The 21,820-nt window shown below is 50.7% G+C and overlaps 8 protein-coding genes across 8 annotated transcripts; 4 read left to right on the top strand and 4 right to left on the bottom strand.

The window, feature by feature from the left end:
• Positions 1-5,985: 5,985 nt before the first annotated feature.
• Positions 5,986-6,918, bottom strand: COCCADRAFT_51216 (uncharacterized protein; the record flags this gene model as incomplete). Its single annotated transcript, XM_007708714.1, has 1 exon — positions 5,986-6,918. A coding segment is annotated over one exon (933 nt), but the record flags the coding sequence as incomplete, so codon positions are not given.
• Positions 6,919-7,970: 1,052 nt separating this feature from the next.
• On the bottom strand, positions 7,971-9,494 carry COCCADRAFT_32124 (uncharacterized protein; the record flags this gene model as incomplete). Its single annotated transcript, XM_007708681.1, has 1 exon — positions 7,971-9,494. One exon carries the CDS (start codon positions 9,492-9,494, stop codon positions 7,971-7,973), a length of 1,524 nt encoding a protein of 507 aa, XP_007706871.1.
• A 546-nt stretch (positions 9,495-10,040) lies between these two features.
• Positions 10,041-10,250, bottom strand: COCCADRAFT_82120 (uncharacterized protein; the record flags this gene model as incomplete). Its single annotated transcript, XM_007708715.1, has 1 exon — positions 10,041-10,250. A coding segment is annotated over one exon (210 nt), but the record flags the coding sequence as incomplete, so codon positions are not given.
• Positions 10,251-10,299: 49 nt separating this feature from the next.
• On the bottom strand, positions 10,300-12,466 carry COCCADRAFT_32125 (uncharacterized protein; the record flags this gene model as incomplete). The annotated part of the gene is made up of 3 exons (XM_007708682.1): positions 10,300-12,304; positions 12,358-12,397; positions 12,454-12,466. 3 exons carry the CDS (start codon positions 12,464-12,466, stop codon positions 10,300-10,302), a joined length of 2,058 nt encoding a protein of 685 aa, XP_007706872.1.
• Positions 12,467-12,562: 96 nt separating this feature from the next.
• COCCADRAFT_82190 (uncharacterized protein) lies at positions 12,563-13,660 on the top strand (the record flags this gene model as incomplete). Its single annotated transcript, XM_007708716.1, has 1 exon — positions 12,563-13,660. One exon carries the CDS (start codon positions 12,563-12,565, stop codon positions 13,658-13,660), a length of 1,098 nt encoding a protein of 365 aa, XP_007706906.1.
• Positions 13,661-14,948: 1,288 nt separating this feature from the next.
• On the top strand, positions 14,949-15,395 carry COCCADRAFT_47704 (uncharacterized protein; the record flags this gene model as incomplete). Its single annotated transcript, XM_007708717.1, has 1 exon — positions 14,949-15,395. A coding segment is annotated over one exon (447 nt), but the record flags the coding sequence as incomplete, so codon positions are not given.
• Positions 15,396-15,494: 99 nt separating this feature from the next.
• COCCADRAFT_82288 (uncharacterized protein) lies at positions 15,495-15,695 on the top strand (the record flags this gene model as incomplete). The annotated part of the gene is made up of 1 exon (XM_007708718.1): positions 15,495-15,695. A coding segment is annotated over one exon (201 nt), but the record flags the coding sequence as incomplete, so codon positions are not given.
• Positions 15,696-17,165: 1,470 nt separating this feature from the next.
• COCCADRAFT_82260 (uncharacterized protein) lies at positions 17,166-17,657 on the top strand (the record flags this gene model as incomplete). Its single annotated transcript, XM_007708719.1, has 1 exon — positions 17,166-17,657. One exon carries the CDS (start codon positions 17,166-17,168, stop codon positions 17,655-17,657), a length of 492 nt encoding a protein of 163 aa, XP_007706909.1.
• Positions 17,658-21,820: the final 4,163 nt, after the last annotated feature.

The raw sequence follows: 21,820 nt of genomic DNA on the forward strand, positions 1-21,820 counted from the left end.
CGAGCTCCATTCACTAGGCTTGTGTTTGCGCAAACCACTAGACCGCCTGTGGTAAATGCAACGAGATGGCTTGACGCACAGCAGCGTGCAGATGCCTCGTGGCTGGCCTTGAGCTACTACCTACATGACAGCTTCGAGCGCCTTCTAGGGGTGCCTACTAGTACTCACCGTGTGAGCTTGTATGTAAGAAGAGGACGCTTGCACCGCGCTTTGGCGCCGATCGGCAGCCGATATAACCGCAACGACTCAGGTGCCGACGTCTCAGCTCCATGTTACCTGTCGTGCAAGTGCATGTGTGTGTGTACTTGTCTATGTACCTACCACGTAACTAGCACATGCTTTTACACATACATACTAAAATACATGCGTATGTGCATACATGTTATAGTGCACAAGCATGATCCTGCTGCTATACTATACCATTACCATCATCATCATCATCACAAACGCCGACGTGGAATGATGTGGCAGGGCCACCCAAGCCGTATTCCCCGACTTGGAGCGTGACCATAAGGCCAGCCTGCTCCCGTTTGCTATCGTCTTACGCACGTTACGGCTTCACCGCCGTTCCATCTGCACATGTGTTTCTTCGAATGCATGTCTGAACATGTCGTCAGGCAGGGTTGTCGGGCTTCTGGCGATGCTTGCCGCACCCCCACCACCAAGCACGGGTGCGTGGAAATTAGCCCCGCGCGCCAGCCGCACCCACCGTCCACCTGGCTGAACTCTAATGTAATATTTTTCTTGCCCGTTTACGCGTCGCCTGCTTTCCATTCGTTCCTCTGAAGACGCCGCTGTCGCCGACGCCAGACACCACCAAACTACGGTTACAGACATGCGTGTCGTCTTGTTTGGCCCATCCCGAGGTTCGTCGGAGATCAACGCTTCCTGTCCGCATCGGGCCTAACTGCGTCCAAATTGCTCACAGCCGCCCGGATCCCGGTGACATGGATAGATCGATCCGGCTGCTGGGGGGGGGGGTAAGAGGAGACAGCGCCCGGCCCGGTTTGCGCGCCAAACCGCACTCGTCCTCCTTCTCTCCCTCTATCTCTCCCTCTCTGATATCTGCCGACAATGACAATGGCGCACCACTTGGCGACACAGCATCGCCTCTGTCACTGGCTCGACGACCGCCGCCATTCAAGTCGTACATGTGACGTCAGCACCTTGCACAATATCACCACACAAATCACCTGTCCACTCTGCATACAGAACAGTCACGCGCTCAACTCGCCTACATACGCTTGCTTTGCCGACCTGCTGGCGACCCAAACACCGCATTCTCCTCGTTACGAGAAAATTCCATGTGCATTACTCGCTCATCACACCCAAGGCGCAAGCCAACTCCGCCAAGAACCCCCCCAATTCCTTAGACTCCTCAGCCGTTCGTCGCCTTGTGCAGCCTTAACACAATGATCTACACACGGTTGACACTGCTCAAGACATCAGGCCTGCACTCTCGGCCAATGTTGGCTGTCTAGTAATGCCACTCGACTCCACCTCGACAATGCGTCCTGGGGAACCCCATCCATATCGGAAGCTAAAGGCGATCATGAATTACGTCGGATCCATTTTATGGAGAATACCGCCATCTCGGTACACACTCGCTGACCACCGGACGGTCCAGTTGCCCTCATACTCCCCTAGATCACGTCTTACTCACTCACGCCGATTGCCACCGACCTGATCGATAGCCTACCCCTGGGTTACAGTGGGGAAATGAAGCAAGCAATAGTGCGGACATGAGGCGCAATCATACCAAGTAGCCCATTCCATATGCATCCCGCTGTACACGATCATCTCTGCCCCCACTCTCGTCCGGTGAGCCTCCACACAATCTACACGTCTGAACCAAACATCCGACATGTCTGTGTATTCTGCCTTGTTATTGGCATCGGAGTTTTTCTCCTCGCTTGTATACAAGTCTACTACTACAAACATACTTACGATTAAGCTTTGACAATGTTCTAGGCCGACTTTCTGTCGCTTCTCCACGGATACCGGCAAGCTGGTATCCCCACCCACTCCTATGTAGAAAAACAAAGGAGCGTCAGAGGAGGCGAGTATGATGCGCTAAGCGAAAGCGCAGCGCCTTCTGCAGGAACAATCCTTCCGCTGCTAGAAAACTCCCGACTCGTTAGGAGAGATTGTAGTAATACTCCTTTGCGTCTTTGCATTGATCGGTGAATTCACAACGATCGGCCTTTTCCTTCTCTCGCGCATTGAACGGTCAACATAGAACACGCAGCTGTCTTCTTCACGTGCACAAAAATCGCACAGTTTGTTCTATTTAGCAGACACATCGGTCAATAACCATCGTATTCTGTACATGAACGTATTTCTATAAATGCAACCACGTGCGACAATCTCAAGAAAACTGTGGTGTTTCCACTAGTGCGAACGGGCATTCCTTTTTTCGCCCGAGAACCCAGGTCGCTAGTCGTAATCACGTGCATATGGGAAACAAATCCCAGCATCCGGTTTATCCAGTCCCCTGTACATTCTTCCACTTGCCTTTTTTCCAAATACGCCCCTGTCCCATCGCTATTCGTACGGCGATACTATTAGCAGGTACATACAGCAAAAGGCGACAATCAAACGAGAAATGATACGAGCCACAAGATATACAGGGGCCATGCCTGCATGTCTCATATCAATCTATGTATGCAGTACTGTCGCAAGCCAAACTGCTATGCAACGGCTATAGGTACTCGCAACCCACATCCCGCACCCCCTCCTCCTCGCTTAGGCATATCACTGACCCCTACCATCACCGCAAACAGGTATGTTCTGCGACATCCGTTGCATTTCCCCGTGGCCGTTGTCTACACGGTGAAACGCAAGAGCAAAAACAACCAAAATCGATAGCAAGAATTAAGCATCACTGTCATCCATGATACTACTATTATTATCACGACCAGGATTTTGTCCGCCCATTTTACCGAAGATCGTGATCTTGAATATTCACCGAGATGCCACACCAACAGGCTCTGAAGAACATAGAGATAGGATGAACGCGATACACTAAAACCATAATCACCGCAACCCATTTAGGAAATAAAAATGCCCAAAGCTAATGCAAAACTTCATACGTACGTAGTAAGCCTACTAGGTGAGATCTATCGCCGAACACACTAGTTCTACCCGTATTATGTCGGCGATTATCAACTTGCACACTACACTACAAATCCGACCCTTCATCAATCCGCAACTCGGCTACCATCACGCCATTGCAAGGGAAAAGAGCGGAAGCAAGAAAGCAAGCAAGGCCAGAAAAGACCAATAGAATGCAATCCCATAATCATGATCATCATCACCACCTTATCCCGTATTTCTGGGCGATATGAACGAAAAAGCAAAGGCCCAAGCTCTCCAAGTATGCCGAGCATACGCGCCCACGCACCGATGGGCCCCCTCCCGCCCCTTCCCCCCAAAAAGATGAGCAAAGCCAGGGATCAAAGGAAATCAAGGCAAGCAAAAAGAAGAGCCGCTGCAGCGGCAGCGCATCCGACAGGGCGGGATTTGCCGTTCGTCTCCAGGCCCAGCAGAACGAGGCAAGACTCAAAAAAGCGAAAGAGGGAAAAGAGGCCCCCCCATCATCATAATCATCATCCCGACCAACCAACCAACCAACCAACCCCCCGTCTCTCCGGTTGACAAGGCATGGGAGAGACAGCACCGTTCGTGACCAACTGGGGGAGGGGGTGGGCAGCCACCCCATAACCCATGTCCGCGCCGTGGTCTGTGGTTGCCGGGACCCACCTTCATGGGACTGGGAAAATCTTTCGTACTAATGTAACAAAAAATAATAATCACGCCGATTCGACCCATCAAATCCGCTCCGCCTTCTAATTCACCCGCTGCCCGGTTATTTATGCCCTGAAACAGCCCAATGCGTACATGGGGGGGGAGGGGGGGAGAACGAGCAAGAGAGTGAGAGAGAAGGAAGGGTTGATTGATGTTGTTGTTGTTGTCAGAAAAAAAGTGGGGGGGGGGGGCCGAGGGTGAGAATGCGAAGAACAGGGGATAACCCCCCCACAACTTGTTCGTGCCCTTGTTCCCCCCATGGGAAGAAGGGCCAAGACGGGATGGCCGTTGATGTACGTGTTTTCTTGGTGAGCAAGAGAGGGGGGGAGAGAAGGTCTGAGTGAGATTCTCCTTCTACGGTTTTTCTTTTTGACGGGGAGCGCTGGAATATCGTGCGGTCGGGTGTTCTTTTTTTTTTCGTTCTCTTCCGTTGTAGTGTTCGCCATATTTTCTTTCTTTCTTCTTTGCTTGATGGTCATGTTAAATACACATGCCACATATCCCACGGCATAGATGCAACACACCCCCTCCCCCTGGAGTCTCTTCGGGCACTTTGGCTACGTGCGTAACTTCGTCTTTTGATATTTACACCATCCCCCATGCACACACACATGGCGCAAACTGACTCGTCAGGCAGGACACACAAGACACGCAACACAACGCAAAAGCACGCGCGGTGGGATACATCCGCTCTCTCATTTTCAAAAGTGCCTGGTCTAACAAGTTTCTCATCACGGTCTCTTTCTACGCTAGCCAAACATTTCCTCATCTGATTAAAAACCCCTCACCAACGCACCAACCCACGCACATACTCCCAGCCCTGTCAATCTTTGCTCCTCTTTTCTCTGTCTGACTTGAAGTCGTCTCGGGAAGTGGGAAGGGGTGGTAGGGGTTGGTCGTGGTAGTGGTGGTGCGGAGCCTACTGGGGCCTAGGCACTTTCTGCACGCTTCGGCGGTCCTGCACGTCTTTTTTGTTGCGTGGGATGGATGCAACGGCCACGGGCCAATATAAACTACCTGCTAACCGTACGTAGGCACATGGACATGGAGGTAATCGGGCCAGGGTCCTTGCAGCTCCCAGCAACGGTGTCGGGTCGACCAAGGATTGGGTGAAGGGTACGTAGTTTAGGGAAGGAAGAGGAAATCAAGGCATCCATGGCCTGCCTTGAACAGCTTGATGTCTGGGCTTCGAGGTGCCAACCGACCACCCCTCCCCCCAGCCCAGTCACTGTTTGCAGTTACATGCAACTGTGCCCTCTCTTATTTGGTCTTAATCGGATGCTGGGGTGTTTGAAATCGGATGCTGCCCTTGTCCTCTTTTCGTATCACCACTGCCGGGCAGGGCAAGGCGCTTTGGTGGTCTTGTCCATTTGGCCAACCTACCTATAGGAGTTGGGGGAAATTTCCACCGTTACGTACGCGAACTTTGACGGGAGGGGGCGTGTCCCCGTTCTGCTGCACGTCGTGTTCCTGACCAGACCAATGGGGCAGCCCTGCTTGCTTGCTTGCTTCCTGGTGTTGCTGCCTGACACACCGTGATGGCTTTACTTTATCATGGAACGGCTGGATTACTGTCGCTGTAGATGTGACATTGCGAGGCCGTGCAGTATGTACCACCGGGTGCTTTGCACACCTCGTACATATCTCAATCTACTCTAGTTGCGTTGTCGCTGCAGCGTTTTGCGCGTCTAGAGTTGTGGTCATGTAGGCATTTTCTCAGTTGATGCATGAGCTCTTGGTCGCTGACTCGTTGGCCTTGGCTGAGTGGTTTTGGGTGATGATAGCAGAATGTAACCCACTTTGCATTACTTTGATATCGCGCTCGATCGACTCGTATCGATCGCCTGCTGTCCCACTATGCTGAACCTCCAAGTGGAGCTCGTTGTTGGACGGTTCTGGGCTTCGTATCTCGTCATTGCGCATGCGTCCAATATTTGCTTTTTCAATAGTCGCAATGCTTGTTCTTTCCCCACGTTCCTCATCACACTGTCCGACGTCATTCGTTGCACTTAGGCCATTGTCCGTATCATCAGCCCTCATTCCTTGCACCGTTGATGTTGACAGAGAGAGCGTCGGCTGAATAAGAGACTCCTGGACTCCACTTGATGTATCGTCAGGCAACGGTGCCTTCACTTTGCGCGCCATTCTATTACCCCGATTTCGAGTACCTGACGTGCTTTTGGTCTGCGCTGAGCCCATGCTGGATGCCTCAGCACGTCTGGCCAACCTGGCTGCACGAGCATCTGGTGGAGCCTCTCCCTCCTGTTCCAACTTGCCAGCCACATCTTCATTCCTGCTGTGCGACTTCAGCTGCTCTACTGCTGCAGGGGCCTGCTGTGCTACCGCAAGCGCCGGACTCTTGCTCTTCTTAGCAAGGTCCTCTTCACTCAGCTCCACCCATTTTGCGCCCACTTTCTTCATTTGCGTGAACCTAAGGAATGTTTGGCCCGATCCGCTTGTGTCCATATACTCCGATCCTTCGGGCGGCGCATTGCGGCCTCTGACGTACAGTTGGCTAGGCCGGTGATACTCATCACTGCTGCGGTAGGTCTTGTGGAACTCGACCGTATCTGAAAACTTGAGTCGTTTTCGTCCAAGCAGGGAATTGGTGCTGCGCGATCGCTTGGGCGACGGCCGAAAAGACAGTGGCGCGTCACATTGCTGCGGCCGTGGATTGGGTGATTCTTCATCTGTTACAGGAGGTTGGGTTGTTGGCGAATGTGATCTTCGACGCGCAATGCCTAAATGTGGTTGCTCGCTCCCATGGAACACATGCTGCACCTCCGGACTTGCTTGTTCAATGCGCGTAGTCCGTTCTCCAGTCGGTGGAACCGGGAGCGCCTCTACTGTCATGAGCCAGTTATCGAATTCCATGCGGGCTTTTTTGTGGTTGTCTCGCGCAAAACTCTTCGTGATGGAATCGCGTTTGTTTTCGAAAGCCGCCCATTCTATATCTGCAGCTTGCAGAGCATCGTAGAGTGTGCCAAACCGCTGGCAGGTGCTGCATCCGAACTCTTCTAGTGCTTGTACAGGAGTGAGCCCATCAGCTGTGACAGCTGCGAGGACTCTAGTGCATGATTTGCACTTGATTGTGTTGTCGCCGCCTGCCATGTGGAACCTGCTTGGTCGAGGGCGGGGTGATGTTATTAGGATAGGAAATTTGGTTCAATATGGTTGTCAACGGAAGTTGCAGAACGCCAGAGCAAAAGAGTACCTGCCGAGATATCCAGCATATAATCGTCAAGGCAGTTGCGGGTGTAATGATTCAATGACGTGGAGTCAGAGTGAAGTTGTTTTGATTGAGATAGACACGCAGCAAACCCCTCCGTGATCAAAACAACGCGCCGCGCTTTCCGTAACGACAGCAAACACTGTATCTCGGAGGCCTGTATGCTGCAGAACCGTGGATGAAGTTGGATTCAAAGATGTTTGATGTTTTTGAGCGGTGATGTTAGAGACAAATGATGCTGCAACCAGATTGCTTGTTGCCTTGCTAACTTCGCTAATCCCGGTTGGGCCATCCCCTATCCTCGGGACGACAAAAAACAAAGGCAACGTAGTGATTCTTACACAACGCTAATATCTGTGTAAGAGATTTTGAATAGGTGGTTCGCAAGTAGAATATAGGTCATTTTCTACTCAGATAGTTGGTATTGGGACTATTACAACACAGTTCATTGCTTGGTATGTGAAAGGGTAGTCTTCACACCAGGTTTCTTGAAGTATTATTGTACAAGAACGAGCATAATGTATGCGAAGATGATACCAGAAATTTGACAAGCAGGGGTTTCCTGGTATTACAGGTTATGCAACCCTGAATGCAGGTCTCGTCAATCATCCAAGACAATATATCTATTTCTCCCACCTTGGCAGCTCACTCCATAATCTTAATGTCTCAATTAGGTGGCCCAGCTTACTACATCTAATCTATCAATTGCAGTCTGGGGAGAGGCAACTCATCTACGTTAACACGACATCTACTTTGACCTGTGGAGATCCCTCTAAAATGAATGCCGATACATTACATCCAAGAGCAGACACCCTCAGCATACAACCACAAGTAATGAATTGCTACCACCCCAGTCCCCCTTCCAATATCCAATGATAACAGCAAAACTCTATGCCTGATTTCCAAACTCATCTCTATATTCATAATAACCCCGTCAACTATCAAAAAACTCACACTCCCCATCCATCTTCTTATCCAACTCCTCCTCTGTCATGCCCGCAACCTCAAGTCCAAAGTGATAGTTATGCCATCCCACCTGCCTCTTATATCTCTCCACATACCCGCTAGTCATGTCCCTCCATGATCCCTTTCCTACACCCTCCAGTCGCGGATCTGCACTATCAAGCAACTTTGTGGTCCCATCAAGGAAGTCATCGACAAAAGAAATTTTCTCAACACTTCCAAACGACTCCTTCATTATTCTCGTTACCATAGCAATGTCGGCATCAGGCATAGTTTGGATACCGATAATGAGCTCTGCGAGATGTAATTCCTTTGCCAAAGTGCGAAGTTGACACCGCCAGAAATACGGAAGGCCACCCAGGTCCTTCCGCACCGGTGGTTGCAGCAGGTCAAAGATTGGATCTGGTACCAGCCAGCGTACGCAATGTAAGAGTGCGCCGCGTCCGAAGTGAAAAGCGAGACGCCGAATATTGGAGCGATTGGTTGGTCCTAATTGCCACAAGAAGTTTGTGGTTCCTGTGAGTCCGAAGTGGAAAGTTGTCCGGTGGAGAATGTATGGCTGCATTGTATTTGTGATAGTGGGAGAAATGCGAAGGAGGGTCGATAGACTGATGGGTGATTTAACGTGTTTCGATGGCAGTCGGTAGCTGATTTCGGCAGATGAAAGGTCGTAGTTTCGGGACAGTCCCGCGGCAGTCATCAAGATCATTTCTTGAAGTTCTTGAGGTAGGCGAAGGAATGGATGGAATAAGGGCTGGATGTCGACTGTGTCTTCTGAAGCCGGTTGGGGGCTAAGAGCTGGTGAGTGCGTGCGGAATGCGCGCTCTGCATTGTCAGAGACAGTTTTGGCACTTGGGCTGGTATTTTTGATTGCAAGACGCGTGAAGTAGAGATTGTTGAGATATTCACGGGCGGAGAGCCAACCCGAACCGCAGCGGACAACGAGTTTATAATAGTTGCTCGGGGAAATGGATTTGACCTGCGAAGTTGGCTGGGCCATGTCGTCTTCAGCGAATGTGAATGGACAGGTACCCTCTTCCCACTCTGTAAACACTTCTCTATTTTCAAAAGGGTCCATATCACCCCTTTGCGTCGGCCTGATCATACTAGATCTCTTACTCTTCCTCTTACCCATTTGCGGACTGAAAAGCCTGACAACAATCTTCTTCCTACAATCCTTGAAGCTCGAATCCGTAAGCACGCACTGCACGCTCTTACCCAAATCCAAATCCTCTCTCCTACGTGGATCAGGAGGCAGCAAACTGAGTTTCCCCTGGAAATGCGCGCTTGAATCGTGGCCCATGGACCATTGTTTCAAATGTTGGATGAATATTTTTCGCTGCTGTGCCTGAACCCAATGCTGATTGACGGGGTGGCGAGGCGACTTGGTGGAAGGCGAAGGAGGGTTTTTGCTGGGCGATACCAAAGGAACTGGTGGGGAATTTAAGGGTGTGATAGTGTAACCCTTGTCGATGGTAAGAGGCGCGTGAACCATGCTGAAGGAGTTGAAACAACGTTGAAAAATGGTGGCAGTCCAAGTCAGTTGAGGTATGTTTTAGTCTGGTGGGATGTCTTGGTTCACGATCGGTAAAGAAATGGTCTGGTGATAAGCGTCACAGGTGAAGAGTCCGGTAACGGCTCTAGTTAGCGTTGGTTTCACCGCTCGCAAGCGAAAACAAGGGCACCGTCTGTATTGCGATATGTACTAGTCAATTATACACCCGCGTGTTGTTTAACGCAGGCGTTTGGGTGCCAACGCAGATGGCCAAACGAAGCAAGCAAGCGGAGTTCAGAGAGGGTTGTTGGAGATACGTGGAACAGCAGCGCGTGACTCTGACCGGACAAGGAGGGAGATTTCGAAACAATCCACCTCAATGACGAAACCCGTCCGGCGGAGGCAAAATACTTAGCTGTCAAACTGAAGTTGTGTGCACGTCAAGCTGGGTAGGGGACGAACCTAATGATGTACCGGCTGAGCCGGACAGGATTTGGTGAGATGCACTATGCACCATGACGAACGCAAATGCGGAGAAGTGGCCCGTCACCAACAATAGCCGCTAGCCTGCAACCAGATAGCACGCGCCACATCTACATCAATACCTCGGACGCAGACGGCACAGACGTTCCATGGACTCAGCTTATATGTATGTAGTTGCGATCGTCTGCAAGTGCCACAACCCGTGCCCAAGGGTGGGTTGTGATAAGAAATTCCATTTCGTGGGTGGCCATGGTGCCGGGTATCGTATCCCAAAGTACACAAGAATAAAACGCCTCTAAGTGAATAGTGTTTTTGTAAGCCATTAGGCTCTTCCCTCTAGCCAGCTCGCAACCTGCTTTAGAAGTCCATTGAAGCCCTTGACATTGGCCAAAAGCCCACCACCACGCGAGCCGACATCCTTCGCTACGCCGTCTAGTAGCATGCTTAGTGGCATGTCTGGACCCTCATTCTCTCTTCCTTCTTTGCGCGCCTTAGCACGACCGTTTTTAATCGCAGCCTCAATAGCGAACATGTTGTCGCTGAGCGTATTCTGAGCGTCCACCCTGGCTTTCTCAGCGTGGTACTGTATCTGGATATCGTCCTGCTCCATGGCGATTTCCTGTCTACTGTTCTGGAGGCCTAGCATCTCTTTGCGTAAATCGGCATTAGCACGTCTCAGTAGCTTCATCTTTTGGAAATTCGTGCTTAGGACATCGTTAGCATCTTGTAAGTCCATCAGCTTTTCATTCAAGCTCTCCTTGAAGGTAATCGACATGTTGATCTGACTTCGTAGCTCCTTTCGGCTGTCGGAATCTTGCAAGTTCTGCAGCTTTTCAGCCATGCGCTTGAGACGATGGTCAATGTTATCTTCTAGGATCGAGCGCGTGATATCTGCCGCAGTAACACCCCGAACTGTAGAGCCTTTTATGCGCATCACCGAGATAGTATGTGTTGGCCCCACAAGCTTTTGACGCTTGCGGGGTGGATTTTCCGTTGAAGGCTTAACACGTGGTGCTTGCTCGGGAGCAGATCGCTTGGAGACGGGTTGAGGGGTGGGTTCCGCTTCTTCTTCTAGCGCAGAATCACCTTCTCCGGCTGACGCTTCGTGTACACTGGTGACTTCTACACTATCTCTCTGTCTTGCACCTGCTTTGCCACGAGCAGGTGAGAGGTCGTCGACAGTCTCATCAGCAACTTCGGTGATAGGTTCTTTGTTCTTCTTTTTAACAGACTTGCGAATCGCCGGTGTTTCTTGGGGCTCGCTCTCTCGGACGTTGGATTCTTCACGAGGGCTTGTGCGCTTCACAGACTTCGCCGAAGCGACTGTTAGAGTGTTACTTTCAGTGTGGTGCCTATCCGATAATCGCGGTCTACCACGTCCACGTTTCACGGGCTGTGATTCCATGACTTGCTCCCCAGGATCTTCATTTGCTACAGGCGTCTCGACTGGCTGTGATGTTGTCGGGATCTTCTGATTTGAAATTGGCTGTAACTGTGGAGATAGCTCATCGACGGTTATTTCTGTCCCCTCTTGCGGTGTCTGCTGTGGCTGTACTCCACTCCCGACCACGCGCGGCGTAGCTACAGGCACTTGGGGTGAAAGCTCGTCCTCGCTCTCATCTTCGGCTGGCGCCGCCGCTGGTGTGTTTAGGTAGGCATCAATTCGGGAGGCCGACTTTCGTGGCTGTCCGCTCGGAAGTAGACTAGGGGTTTCCGGGACGGGATCAGTCGACTTGGATCGTCTTGATATGGAGCGCCGTGACTTTGCTGATGTTGTCTCGTTTGCGCCTGTGGTCGGTGTCTTTTGCCTTGCGCTTCCGGAGAGCGCCCGCTGCTGTATCGCTGCCTGAGGTGGTGTCCGTTTCATCACGGTAGATCTGGCGAATACGGCCTCACGCACATTGCTCGCACCCTCGTCCAGCACCGAGAGCTCATCCGGGCCATTGTCCTGTTCCTCGCGTACGGGGGAAACAGTTCCCACCACTCTCTTGATCTTTTCAACCGAGCGCGCAATCTCCTCGCGGTTTGGGCTCAGTTCATCATCTTCCCCTTCGACTATATCTGACTGCGCAGCAGGTGAAGCCCGCTTTCGCTTGCCCAGCCGCGGGGTCGCTATCTTCTCTTTTGGTGTGCTCTTGCGTTTTGACGCGCTGCTGCGCTGAAGCGACGCGCTTCTGTGTCGCTGTGCCGAGCCATTCGGGGCGCGCGGTGTACTTTGGACTGGGGTTCGATGAGAGGGTGGCAGAGGAGGAAGTGAGGATTGTTTAGCAGGGGCTGCGCCGAGAGCACCGAAGCTGAAGTCAAAAGTTGCCTGTACTGAGGAAGGTCTGCAGCTGTCAGCATCCAAGTCGTTGGTTGCATGTCATGACGCCTGTCTTACCCAGCACCGCGCACGCGCTGCTGTCGATGCTCGCGGCGATCTGTGGATTTGTCAGCACAAAGACGGAGAGATAAGCATGATACTGTTGTCTCATACCGACGGGCGCCATGGCGATGTGTGGTGTAGCAATTCGAATTCGGGGTGGGGTAGGCGAGGCTGCTGTCGTCGCGTGGTGGTGTTGTGAGGGTCGACGCGCTGACCATACATGGCCAGGCCCTTGCTTGGCCTCCATCATCCCCGCAATAATTCCGTTTGCTGCCCACGTTTCGCAGCACAACGACTGCCATTGCATTCCACCATCATGGGTTGGCTATGGGGTAGCAAAAACAGCCCAACCGGGTCAGATCAGCTCGATCCCTCCCTCCGCGAATTCCTCAACAAAGAAGCCCCTACAGGCCCGGCGCCTTCATTGCCCTCCGTGCCCAAGGAAAAGCCCGCCGATGCACCCACACCCCCGCTGTCGCAGTTCCAGGAACAGATTGAATCCTCTAAGCCTCGGGTACCGCCTCAATCCCAGTTCCAAGATGGACGCTATGCCCATCTCTGGAAAAATTACACTCCCCAAGACATCCTGAATGACCGCGGAAAGTCGGAGCAAGACCGGCTGCGAGACCTAGTCGATGCCTACAACGACCGCAAGGCCTCGATTGGCCGATTAGCAATGGAGAACTGTGCACTCGAGTATATGGAGCAATTTGAATGCTTCCGAAACCCCAAGACGTGGTGGTCCAAGGGCACAATGTGCAGCGCCGAGTCGCGCAAATTCAACCGCTGCTACGATATCCAGTCCAAGTTTCTTAAGGCCCTGGGCTACATGACAATGGATGCCCGCTCGCCTGAAGAGGATGAACGGATCCAGATGCACGCCGATAAGCTGTACCAGCGCATGTTGCAGCAAGAAGCAGAGATAGAAAAGGCAAAAGAAGAAGGCCGACCTATCCCAAAGTTCGAAAGCGTCTTGTCCAAACGTAACGTTGCGCAGGCAATGGGCGGTGTATCGCCAACTGCCAAGAATGAACAGGTGGCTGAGATTGGAAATTTGAATACTATAGACGAAAATGAAGTATGGGCCCAAATCAAACCAGAAGCACGGAAAGAATACGAGAAGAAGCTCGAGAGTCTGTCGCCTGAAGAGCGCGAGATTGAGAGAATGGCCGTAGTGGGCGAGCTGAGGGCTCAAAATGGTGTTGCGAAGCAGCTTGAACAAACATTTATTGAGGAACGAGTGGCTCGCATGAAGCGGAGAGAAGCTGGCCAAGCGACGTTTGGCGATACTATCAAGACGTTATGGGGATGGGGTTGAACTACAAAAAAGATGTATGCCTAGGTGGTGTTTTGATAACGTGTAGAATTATTCATGATACCACAAATTATACAAGACATGTCACCATTTTTACACAGGGGTCCAGCATCATAACAGCCTCGCACCCTTGCTGCATCTCAAATGCCTGTCACACCTCCTGGTTTAGAAAAGCATCTTAGCCTTGTGGCTGGGAGCTTTCCGCGCTACTTTATGGCTCTTCCTTCAGCCGCAGCAGCTTGGCAATCAGGCAACGATACTCCCCGCATCCAGTTCCATGTCAGGACTGGAAGTATACTCTACACAATCCAGCTAACTCAGTGCCACAAAATCAACATATGTGTTATCATTGAATGAAAATGGCCTCCCCATCTACCGCCAAACCTGACACTCAACCAGAACCAATCGATGACGAACTTAGCGAGACTAAGCCTGTGCTCATGCACCAGCATGAGGTTGCTTACGGGATGGAAAGTTGGGTTTTCCGTAACGGTCTCCTTTGCAAAAAGACTAGGGACGGCACCCGATGGCTCCGCTTCAAGAGAGATGAGATAGGCCGGCCAAGGACATATACCAGGAAGTACGCAAATTATCGGCTTGCCTTTACTGTGGTAAATGTTTTAATATACTAATCATGTATTCTAGCCAAAGAACCCATAGCCCCAATGGTAGCCTAATCATTCACTCTGATGACCAAGACCCTGCCCCAGGCACATGCAAATCGATGATTCATCCGCCCATAGCCTCTGAAATAGAGTATCGTGGCGAAGATGGAAGAGAATGTTGGGCTGTCATGAGTCTAGCAAAACTAATTTCCGGATCCAAGGATTGTGCTTTTTGCTCTATTCTCCTTCAGGGAATCAAAGAGTTTGCAGACGACTGGAAACCCAAATGGGATGAATTGCGGTGGATTGAGAGTCAGTTCGTACAACACAAGCGTTTGGTCGACGAAACACCAGATCGATTTCCAGAACAGCCTGTGGATGCAGACGTAATGATTGTGCATATTACGTTTGGGAAAGGAAAGAGTAAGCTAGAAGTTAGGTTACAGGTGCCTCCAATCTCGCATGCGGGTGCGGAGAGAAAAGAGAATATTTTTCAGCTTGATTTCTATTCTGACCCTGGTATGTTCGCTCCTGCTGCAGTGTACTTTGTCTTGACAAAAATATATCCAAATTCTGCCTCCAGGCTGGTATTTGCTTTATAGTTCAAATTCGACTAATCGTGCACAGAAAATCCTAGCCCGTGGAAAGCTTTTCCTCCATCCCCCCATATTTCCTGCTTTGTCCTTTCATCCCCGACCCTCAATCTATTCGGAAATTGGATCGATGAATGCGTCCAAAATCACAAAACGTGCAATACAATCTCCAATACACGCCCTCCCAGCCGCCTACTCCGGATAAATCTCGCCCCTGCACCCGAATACGGTACCCCTACTCTTCAACTTTTTCACACTTCCCCCACCGAACAGTACACCTATGTTGCAGTCAGCCACTGCTGGTCACACACACGGCCACTCAAAACCACAGCCGCTAATTTGGCGGCTCACCTCGCTTCTGTTCCCTGGGGCTCTCTCTCACCTGTCTTCCGCGACACTGTATTGCTCTGCCTCTGCCTGGGCTATGACTACATATGGATAGACTCCCTATGTATCCTGCAAGGGGATCCGGTCGACTTTGCAGCCGAGGCACCACATATGGGTCACATCTATGCACAAGCAGCACTCGTCATCGCCGCACACGGCCCTGAACTATTCTTCAATCGTTACGGAACAAGGAAGATTATACCACCGCCCTTACAGCCAACCATTGATCCCGGCACTCCTGTGTTTGTACGGATGAACCCGCAGCACGACAATCTTTTCAATCCGGCTCAGAATACCAGGTCCTACTGGGGGCGCGCGTGGTGTTTCCAAGAACGGCTGTTCGCGCGGCGAATCCTACATTTTGGGGGAGATTACGAAGAGTCATATTTCGAATGTGGCGAAATGGTAGACTGTGAATGTCAGAGGGTCTTACTACAAGGAAAAATCGGAGGCCTTCAGAGCACGTGGTCTCATTTGAAGAGGGTGTTGCCCAGGGCGTTGATGGCATTCGACGACGCTGTTGCTTCCTCGTCTCCTTCCACTTCATATCAGTCTGCATCAACAACTGAGACTGCTATTGAATCTAAACTTGGCAATGTTGGGGCAGTGCAGTCTATGGTGGGAAGAGAACACTTCGAGAAAGCCCGGAACAATCTCTGGGAAGCAAATGCCGCCCTCATTGAGGACTACACTGCCAAAAGCCTCACGTACCCTACAGACATTCTACCAGCATCCTCTAGCCTTGCAGAAGCCATCAGCCCTAGATTGGGGACATACTATGCAGGGATTTGGTCACACAACCTTCTTCTTGGACTCCAATGGGAGGCGTATGATACACGTAAGAGCTCACGTCACGTCACGGGAACCTACCTAGCTCCCTCATGGTCATGGGCAAGTCGCAGTGGCGGCGTCGTATGGTACTATTGCCCAGGAGAAATCCCAACGTCACAAACACACAAATTCGCAGAGGTGCTGGATGTGCAGTGTGAACTGGCCACGGATGATCCGTTTGGGCCGGTAAAAGCAGGCGAGATGAGGATCAGAGGAAGGACAACGATTATGTGGTTGGATGATGGAAAAGAGGAGATACCACGTTATGGGCCAGATAGCAGGGTCCGGCTTCATAAGCCCGGGGCGGAGTGCTTTGTGGTGCTGGATGCACAAGAAGACTACGAAGAATTAAGACCTAATGGAGAGGTGAAGTGTTTGGAGATTATGAGAGACAGGAAAAGGACCCACGACGTGGTTTATGCATCGGGACTTGTATTGAAGAAGGCGGAGTTAGAAGGGAGAGAGAATGTATGGAGAAGGATCGGGTTTACAACCATGACGAAGGAGTGTTTTGAGGGGCCGGAGATTGACGAGGTAGAAGGGCTAGTGATTGTATAGAGCCATGGCGGGACTAAGGTTTCTTCGAAAACTTGACCTACTACATAGTGGCTAGATAAGAACCGAAGCCGCCTATACGATCTACAAAGCCAAGGTGCTCATCTACAACTACCGAACCCCATTTCATCCACAAACCATCTTTCCGTGTAAGGTAAATGGCGCGAAGATAATTTCCGAAACACGGCGTATCAGAAAAAGCAAACCTCCAAACCATGAAAAACAGAATCTTTAGGCGAGCAAGCTTATGAACCACTGTTTGCCCAAAAAGAACAAATTTGTTTCAGAACAACTTTTGCTTGTTGGGAGGGGGGTGCAGGGCACGAGGACTCAAATATTGGTTCGCGCATTTGTCTTCCCACGTTTCCCAAAAATAATTTCTGTCGTAAACCTTTCATCGATGTACATCTAAACCTCTACCCTTCTTACAAACCCTTTTTCTAAATTCTTACACTCCTTTTTTCTATGCGCTCTTTTCCTACCAAACCATCAACGCCATAACCTTCCCAACATACAACCCAAACACCACCCCGACAAATGGCAATGACCTACTTCAAACGCTGGTCCACTCTCCCCCCGTCCCCAACCCCCTCTCTCAACGACTCCCTCTCCTCCTCCTCATCCAGCACCATCAGCACCCCACCCCGCAGTCCAACACCCTCCTCCACCACGCGTCTCTTCTCGGCCCTAAAATCCAGCACCACCTTCCCCCTATCCATCCGCAAAGTCTCGTCGCCATGGCACTCCTCCACAGTGCAACCCCAATTACCCTATCTGGACAACAACGCCAGCCACGCAGGCTCAACCACATCCCTATGCACGACCACGGATCCCACAGCCACCGCACGATGCGTGAAACAAAAAAGCAACGACAGCAGTGTGTTGGCGTGGCGACGCGGGACGAGGACGCTGCAGATGGAGTATGAGGGTTTGCCGTTGAGGAGGAGGCGCGAGGCGCTGGAGAGGGTTAATGAGGGGAGAGTTAGGTTGGGGTTGCCGAGGAGGAGTTTGGGGGGGTTGGGGGAGTGAGAGGAAGGAAGAGGGATGGGAGAGCGGATGGGAGGATGGGCGCGGGTGGGAAAGGGAAAAAAGGAAGGCGGGGAATTGGAAAAAGCAAGAATGCCGCGGAGGGACGAGAGATATGGCGTGATTGAACTGTGTTTTTCTAGCGTGCATGGTGGGTTGAGGCTAACATGATGTTTGTGCTATATTGTGTGGTTGGGCATGGGTGGGTTTCGTGTGATTCTTCATGTAAAATCTACTGCCTGGCGGGTTGTGTTGCATGTTCCTCCTCGTTGTATAAAATATAGTTATTCACATGTAAATTATAATACCTCCGATGCTGAAAATCAATTCATCCACAGCTTTGCTTCGTCCAGATCTACAATACACTCTTATCTGCTTGAAAAGATATACTGACTGCTAATTTGCGCATAGAATAGTAAAAACTTCGTTCGTCGTTTCTTACATCTCACATTAAAGTCTAATCGGGTATACAAAGCTCCACTCTAAACTGACAAGAAACTCCTACCATGCAAGGTCGTCACCATTTCCTCGTCTCCCATTATGTTCACCTTCTTCCTCATTATCACCATCCATTATACCTTCCATGACCTCGACAACCGACCCCACATTCTCCCTCAACGCCGCCAACCGACTCTTTTCTTTAATCCGACTATAAAATACTGGGCAATCCCTACTATCGCACCGTATCTCTTCATTCCACGCTAGATTTGCGCAGCGCCTACAGACGGCATCCACCTCATTCATCCGCATCTCACTAGTCCAGATGCGATACTTGAGTGCAAGCAGTGAGTGAGCGGGACGTTTGACGCACTTTGCGCACAGCGGGAGCATGGCGTATGCAGCGCTGGAAAAGTGTGCAGAGGATGGGGGACTCAGTTTCGAACGGCAGACAAGACAGTTCAAGGATTTCATATAGCTTTCTAGTGTTTTCTTGAGCGCGTTGTGTCCACCACTTATGAGGGTATTGCCGTTGTTGTCGTATTTCGGTGCAATGGGAATTGAGATGTTGCGTATGCGTTGTATCTTTGGCATCTCGTCGTACCACTGTCGGACATTGGCGCCGACAAGGTTGAAGATGCGTTCGAGTGGGGGGATCAGGTTTTTGGAGATGTAGTACTCGGCGTCGAGCTCCAGATGGTCGTTTTGGAGTAACATTTCTGGATTGACGCAGCGGTCAATGAGCCGAGCCCCTGGCGCACCGGTAATAACGGCGTAGGGGACGCGCTCGCCATATTGAGGTTCTGCACGTGGGTCGACAAGCATACGTTTCGTAGCAATGAGGGCGCCGGGCGGCGGATGCCCTTTGTTGGAGTACGTCCCCAGCTTGACTTCTTTGGCAAAGAGAAAGTCCTGGATGCTGACACGGCCTTCCATGATCTTGGCGCACTGCTCTTGAAAGTAGCTTTTTACTTTGCTGAGGTCTGAGGTTCGGAAAAGGAGCTTGAGCGCCTTCTCTTCAATCTTTTGCTCTGCAGGTGTGCCATCTCGGCGTACTGTTTCGATACCTTTTGCATCAAACTCCGGCTCTTTCTGGTTTCTGTGTTCGTATTTGAAGCCAACATAACGTTTTTTGGCGAGTAACACACAAGGATGGTATACTTTCTCGAACTTGAGCTTGATGGGTCGTGGGTTGGCAGCGGTAATAGCAGCAGCAATCTCTTCGCCAATTGTGAATGCTTGGTCTTTTGTGCGCCCTTTGAGATGAATAAAAAGCGAATCGGTATCTCCGTAGACGACTTCCGCGCCCCATTTTTCTGTCGCGTGAATGATTGCAATCGCCTTTTCAAGGGTCTCACGACCAGTTTGAACAATACTGTCGGCAATTTCGGAGCATGGCATGCGTCCTGAGAATGAAGCTGATGTATAGCCATATGTGACGTTGGCTAGCAGTTTCAACGCTAGTTGTCTGTTGTTTAGCAACTTCTGAAGGGACTTGTCGTCTTTGTCCTCTTTCATACCACTTTTGACCATGACTCGAGTCTCTAAGATCTCACCAAGCATCTTCGCTAGCAAGGATTTCCGCATCTCTGGTTTCACATACATCATCCCATTTGGGGCGATGTTGATGTGATCTTTGACCAGTTCCAGTAGTTGAGGTTGGCGCTTGAAGTCCATAAAGCCCATCTTGTTGCGGCCGCGCCAGCTAACGATTCGTCCAAGACAAGTGGAGTAACAATAGTTGTACGCTATCATGACGCTGGGGTAGAGCGACTGGAAATCCAGCACTAGTACCGGGCTAGAATAAAATGCGCTCTGAGGCTCCATCACTAGAGGCAGACACTCTAGCGCGTTCTGTCGACCGACTTGCTTCCTGCTCGGCGAGACAAGGATAAAGTTCTCTGGCTTTGCAATACGAAACATGGTGGACTCCACTTTAAATTGCGAACCTCGAGAGATGACCGCAAAGAAATCAATGCCAAGCAAACGTGCCTGTTCGCTGGTACGCGGTACGATATCGTTGGCCTCTAAAATGTCAAGGTTCAGTTGAACACGACTAATAAAATAGTCGAGAACTTTGGTGAGATCTCGAGGCTTCCCGTTCGTGTACCATGCGGTAAGATCTGAATGCTGGTAATGTGGAATACGCTTATGTAGTAAGTGAAATACCACATTCTCCATAGTGTACTGCAGCAAGTTTAGCTCACCACGCATAGCTCTCCAAATATTGATCATGTGTCGGCCAGTGACTCGAATAGTGGATGTATGCGTGAAGCCCCAGCGATCTGCCTCTTTACCAAATCTTCCATACGACTGCGATTTCATCCTGCTGATCTCGTCGCAAAGGTTGTACTCGTACTTCATTCTGGCCCGTTCTATAAGGTAGCCCCAGGAACTGTTGTGTACCTCATATCCGGTTAGAATATCTGGATCGAACTGACGGACAATATCAACCAAGCGATTGATAAGGTCCAGCTCGTCCTCTTCGTACTCGACCTCTACTGAGACCTGTTTGGCGATGCGCACAGCTATACCGTCTTCATCAGAGAAGCACAATATACCTTTGCGTGGTCGATCAGCAACCGCGTTCTCCTCGCCTTGGATGCTCCAAAAGACACATTGTATTTCATCTTCAGCAGGATCAGGTACCAGTGATCCTCGAGAGTTTACGTGAACTTCCAAGCTCATAATGCTCATGTACTGGGATTGGTGCTTGACACTAGTGTTGTTTTGTTTCTGTGAATATTTGCAGCCGTTGGGATTTTTCTGTGTTGGGCCTTCAATCTGTGACTGATCATGCGTAGGGTCGAATTCGTGTAATATGGGTGCGGAATTTGTCTTTGTGTTGAACTTGATTGTCTTGCGTTGCCTCGATTTACGAAGTGTCCAATCTTCTACTTCTTTGAAAGAAGGTGGAGGTCTTGAGAGCTCCCAATGGCGCAAGCTGCAACGTTTAGACCTTGCTTGATACATTGCAATTTGTTTCCTCTTGTCTACCACAACCGGCGGGTATTCTCCAATGTTTGCAAGGGATGCGCCAACTGGGTCGAATGGAGGAAGATATGGCAAAGTGGTACTCTGCAATTTGAACTCCCTACCTGCGTATTCACGCGGACGGTCCGGAACGTCTTTCTCATTACTATAATATGCATCTTGATAGATTACTGGTGGTAAGCCAGCATTCATCATAGTATTTTCGATCATTTCAACCCTTGGAGGTAGACACGCGTAATATACTGTAGGCTGATGATGTCGACGGGACTTGTCTAGCTTCATCACCAAAGCTGTGGCTTGCGAGCGAGCTTTTGGTGTACTGCTGCTAGGCATTGCTGGTGACGTCTTTTGGTGTGTCCAAGGAGTAATAGGGGAGCGTTGTGACGCCCTAACGTTAAGATACTTAGCCCCAGGTGTCTTCGGGCCCTCCTGAGAATTAGAGTAACCTGACTGGCTGAGGCGATGAACAGTCTCAGGTGCATTCGAATTTTTCACTACAGGAAAAGAGAGTGTAGTAGCCCCCCCAAACCCTTGAGCTTTGATGCTTGCCTGAGAAACCTGACCTGCTGGGGGCGCCTCTTCCCAAACGCCTTTCGGAAATTCGGCTGCCGCTCTATCGCTGTCTTCACTGAGGGCATTACGGAACGAGACACGACCAACGGTACCCTGCGTTTCTTGTAAAATCCGTTGACGCTTGCTGTAGTCTTCATCGGTAAACTCGATATGGCGCTTGC

Source organism: Bipolaris zeicola, assembly GCF_000523435.1.
Source record: "Bipolaris zeicola 26-R-13 unplaced genomic scaffold scaffold_3, whole genome shotgun sequence".
NCBI lineage: Eukaryota > Fungi > Ascomycota > Dothideomycetes > Pleosporales > Pleosporaceae > Bipolaris > Bipolaris zeicola.